The sequence below is a fragment of the Merops nubicus genome, unplaced genomic scaffold (genome assembly GCF_000691845.1).
Source record: "Merops nubicus isolate BGI_N331 unplaced genomic scaffold, ASM69184v1 scaffold16421, whole genome shotgun sequence".
In the NCBI taxonomy this organism is placed as follows: domain Eukaryota; kingdom Metazoa; phylum Chordata; class Aves; order Coraciiformes; family Meropidae; genus Merops; species Merops nubicus.
Window position 1 is genome coordinate 1 of NW_008589137.1, and position 5,145 is coordinate 5,145.

At 38.3% G+C, this 5,145-nt stretch overlaps 1 protein-coding gene across 1 annotated transcript; it reads left to right on the forward strand.

The window, feature by feature from the left end:
• Positions 1-84: 84 nt before the first annotated feature.
• LOC103781767 (N-acetylglucosamine-1-phosphotransferase subunit gamma-like) lies at positions 85-4,396 on the forward strand (the record flags this gene model as incomplete). The annotated part of the gene is made up of 6 exons (XM_008949489.1): positions 85-147; positions 727-781; positions 881-964; positions 2,036-2,129; positions 3,660-3,774; positions 4,314-4,396. Coding segments are annotated over exons 1-6 (453 nt in total), but the record flags the coding sequence as incomplete, so codon positions are not given.
• Positions 4,397-5,145: the final 749 nt, after the last annotated feature.

The following is a 5,145-nucleotide window of genomic DNA, read 5'->3' on the forward strand; positions in this document are numbered from 1 at the left end:
TCAAGTAGGGGAGGGTGTAGAGAACCATAGCCAGATGCATAACTCAGTCTTAAACATTTAACTTTCCTTCTCTTGAAAGGTTGAATAACCCATTCTTGCCTCAAACAAATAGGCTGCAGCCAAAGATGGCCCCATCTGCAATATCAGGTATGTGCAAGCGTTACCTTTTTGGTGCAGTTTTTCATTGGTTATGCTAACTTCACTTTATGCAGACAAAGGCTAATTTTACTTGTCACTTTATGAGCATGATGGCAAATAAGCATTGGCAACTATATTTCATTGTGTTTCTGAAGGGTTAAAACCTAGATTAAGCTCGTCGATATTACTCTTTGAAATGCTGTTTGGACTGCTTTTGTCAGTGCTATCTGTATGTTCTTTCCTGTAAAAACACAGAATTCTTGAGCCAGTCACAGATCCTTCTGATCCTTACTAAAAGCTTTTCTTCTTGAAACAATGCCTGACATCGTTGAGATTGTCCTATAAAAGTCATCCTAGCATCTCACAGCAGTTAACACTCAAAAGTCGTTTTTAAAAAAGTCTGAAGAGTAGCCTTGGAACAAGTCACAGAGGCTCGGTTTCACACACAGTGCCTGGGTACTGCAATATAAATCCACCACTTGAACAAAATCAGCCGGAATCTTAAAAAGCTCTAGACCATATAATGAAGGAAAATAGATAAAATAAGCACCGAATGCAAAGGGTAAGCAGAAGTACTTTTGCTTTTAGGCCCTGCACATCTCTTTAGGCTTGCTGGCAAGTGTTTCAGTTTTGTGGAATCCACGTGAGTAATGGATTTGGATATTTGATTCTATATATTTGTTAAGAATGAGCTAGGTTTTGATTTCAGCCTGAAACTTTTCTTTTTTTTCTTTCTTTTAAGGTACAAGTATGAGTTTTGTCCTTTCCATAATGTCACTCAGCATGAGCAGACTTTTCGATGGAATGCCTATAGCGGGATTTTGGGGTGAGGCTTTTAGAGCTTTCAGTTTTATCTGTGTTATTAGCAGACCATTTTATGGATTGTCAGAAAGGGGCAGTTTTAAAATTAAGATTCTTTTATTGGTCAGCTTAGGCCATTATAGTTCCCAAGACATTATGCATAAAAATACCTCGTCTTGAAAAATTCAGATCTTTTTGTTGTTAATAAATACTAGCTTCCTATTTTAGCTGGAAACTGATTAATAATCAGTGCTAACTGCAGGTGTGGTATGTTCATGTGAGAAAGTCATTCTGTAACTACAGCTCATATTAACAAAGATTTCATGTCTGTTAACTATTTTCACTTTGAGTTGAACATAACCTAACAGAATGAAATGTGCTTTATGCCTAGCAGTTGTGTTAAACATTTTTAATAAAAGGTAATAAAAGACTTGGTGTAGACCCAAAAAAGCATCCTAAATTATTAAAAGACTCCAAAGTATCCAAATCGTAAGACACAAAATAAATTTAATTATAAATCAGAGCACTGCTTTAAAATTTTACTGCCTTTGTAAGCATTTTGTATACGGATGTCTCTTTTTTTCCTATGCGCACAATAATTAGTGAGTCAATACGAGAGGAAAAGGGTACATCAAGATGCTGAGAGCATTATAGGCTTTAGGACTAGGAGAAGAGACTAGTTTTTTTAGGTGCTCTCACCAACACTAAAAATCCTGCAGACAATCCAAGTTGTGCAGGTTAGGGTTAGGTTAGGCTAATATCATAGAATTTGTTGAGGGGTTGATCTATAAGCTGTATTTTATTGGATTTAAACTCAGATTTGTAAGTGTAAATGGTTTGCAGACTGAATGCAGATCCAAAACTGTGCTCTCAAAGTAATGCTGATGTGCCCTGCATAGAAGCCTGGATAACTGACTACACTGTTTATGAAGTCTTGGCTGTAAGAAATGGAAACACTGAGACAAAAAAAAAATTGAAGTGTGTGTATATATAGCTAAATTTAACATGGTGTAGGAGTATTCCTGATTTTCTTCCTTGATTTTCACCTTTGTCTTTCCATTGACTTAAAATAAAAGGATGTCCTGTTTTTTTTCAGTATCTGGCATGAATGGGAGATTGACAACAACACATTTCTTGGAATGTGGATGAGGGAGGGAGACTCATGTGAAACTAAGAGCAGACAGACAAAGGTATAATTTAGACTATGCTAATTCAGACACCATGACTCTACACACATTTATGACACTCTGCAGACTGAACCATGCTTACCTTGAAGAAGTCATCACTTGAGATGTGAAAACATAAAGGTGAATTCCTGTAGGTGTAGCTAGGTGAATGCATGGAAGAGGTAAGCTAAAATCAGGATAAAATTTTTGAGAAGTTTACTCATTGGTTACTTTTAACTCTTTTTTTTTTTTTTTTCCCCTTGATAGATTGGAATATTCTGGTAATATCGTTACTGTGGAAACATACAGTGCTTTGTAATTTGTGTAAAGAAAAATAAAGAGCTCTTTGTTGTGTGCTAAGAACATCCAGGAAAAAGGAGAGAAAATAATTGAGCAGTTAACACAGCACACTGAGAAGCTAATTAAGGTGTTAAAACAAGAGCAGAGGGCATGCAAGAAGAATTATGGTAGGGATCAAATATATGGGAGTGGTAGAGGAACCAGCTCAAGAGAATTGGGTTCCGGTGTGAGTACATTTTAAAAAAAAATCTAAAATTCTTACTTTGTGAAGTGGTTAAAATGTTCCATTCCACATTCAGTCTTTGTGCCAAGTAACTGTATTCAACTAGAAGGGTAAGGAAGGGCGACTGAGATTTGCCCAATATGACACGAGATTTGCACACATCCTCTATCCTTTTATTCATTAATATTTTTTGTTTTCCACCACCCATTTCACTGTGTTATATGGTTATACAGATATAATGAAGTGTCACATTCCCTGGTGGTGTAGATTGCTATTGTGAGAAGAGTTAAAGATATTGTGTAGTTCACAGCAGGCGGCTTTTCACGTAGAAGATGCTTAGCTGTTAGAACGATGGATGACAATACAGTACTGAAGAGAGAGGGATATGTAGCTGGCATAATAACTAATGTGAAGATGGGATAAGGGACAAAAATATCTTGGCCAAGATCAAAACACTGTACTGTAATGGAGGTGCCTTGTTAACATTTTTATCTCCCATAGGAACTGCAGAAAGAATGATTATTCTTGTATGACCTTTGATATCATAAGTCAAATCTTTCACTGGCATTTAGTTTTGAGCAGACAGAAAACACTGGTGCTGCCAGTTTCAAGATGAAGACAAATTTCTACAAGCTAGATGCATGTTGTTCTCTTTATTTAGCACATTGGCTGGAACTAAAATTTGTTAAGTGTGCTACACTTATGTCGGATAAGGTTCTAAAGTGTGTCCTATTCACCCGCCTTTTTCTCACCTTGCTGGAAACATGCTTGGGAGTCCAAGGACAGTGATAGGTGAGGGGATGGTTTCCAATTAGAGAAAGCAATTTTTGCTTTTGATAAAGTAATTTGAAATTGTAAAGTGATGTGTTTGCTATGATTCTTTTCTTGTGGGTGACAGCATTGGAAGCTTTGACTTGACAGCATGTACAGAAATGCATCTGCTAGGACTGGAAGACAACAAATTGATCATCAATGCTGGTCATGTTGTATGTAGAGATTTTTCACTTATCTTTGTTTTTACTGATGTATAGGTTCATCTTGTTTGTGGAAAGAGCAATAAATTGGCTTACGTTTCTGAGCCAAGTACTTGTGTTTACTCTCTGACATTTGAGACTCCTCTTGTGTGCCACCCCCATGCTCTGTTAGGTAAGATGTAGAAAATTGTGTGTGTGGAGCAGCTGGCATATTATGCCAACCTCAGGGTGTAAATTTTTAGGTTGAGTTTGTAAATTGATATAAATGAGTACTAAATATAGGAAGTGTGGTTTAAATCCCAATCATTCCAACATACAGGTATTTCTCAAAAAAGTAGTCACTGTTAGTATAGACTTGATGAGTGATTTTGTTTGTTTGTTTTTCTTGGTCATAGGAATCAGCCCTGTAGCGTCTGCTCATTTGCTTACATTACAAAAAGGGAGAGCTCAGAATTACATTCAACAAAGAAATATGAGGCCTTCTAGATGGAAATAAGAGGAAAAAAATTGGTTTCTGGCATTCTCCAGAAACTTCAAATATGTGAAGTGGAATTTAAGTTTAACCTCAAATCTTGAAAGCAGTACAGACTGTGTACTGTATAGAAATCCTGAGTTATTAAAACAAATATGCTTGCCTGCTACTAGAGGAGCATTTAACTAATGCAGGACAGTGCTGTTGGTTTTTATGTGGCTTGACTTTGATTTTTTCAGTTTATCCGACTCTGACTGAAGCCCTGCAGAGGAAGTGGGATGAAGCAGAGCAGCTTCTCTATGATGAACTAATAACTGAGCAGGTATATTAATTTCTTCCAACTCGATTTGTTAAAGATCAATTACTGTTCAAATAGCCAAACCTGGCTTCTGCAGTTGCTCGTTTCGGAATGGATGCATTTATGTAGCAGTTGGCAAATAATAATTTTTGTGCTCTGTAACTGCTCTATCAACTGCTAATTGTAGTATTTTCTACAGTGAAGCTTGATGAATTGAAATGGCCAGTGCAAATTAAAGGCAGAGATGAGAGTTGGGTGGATTGACCTGGGCTGGGGCAACCAATGTTATCAATATAGGCTGGGAGAGGACATGGTAGAGAGCAGCCCTGTAGAAAAAGAGTGGGGAGTACTAGTAGATGAAGAAAAGCTGGACACGAGCCACCAATGCGCAGTGGCAGCCCAGAAGGCTGGTTGCATTCTGGGCCACGTCAAAAGCAGTGTGGCCAGCAGAACGAGAGAGGTGATCCCACCCCTCTATTCTGCCCTGGTGAGACCTCACCTGGAGTCTGTGTCCAGCTCTGGAGCCCCCAAGACAATAAGGGCATGAACTTGTTGGAGTGTGTCCAGAGGAGAGCCACGAGAATGTTTAGGGGGCTGGAGCACTTCTGTGAAGCCAGGCTGAGAGAGTTGGGGTTGTTCAGCCTGGAGAGGGCTCTGGGGGGGACTTTACAGCAACATTCAAGTACATGAAAGAGGCCTAAAAGAAGTCAGGGAAAGATCTGTTCTCAATGGTTGGTAGTGACAGGACATGAGGTAATGGTTTTAAGCTAGAA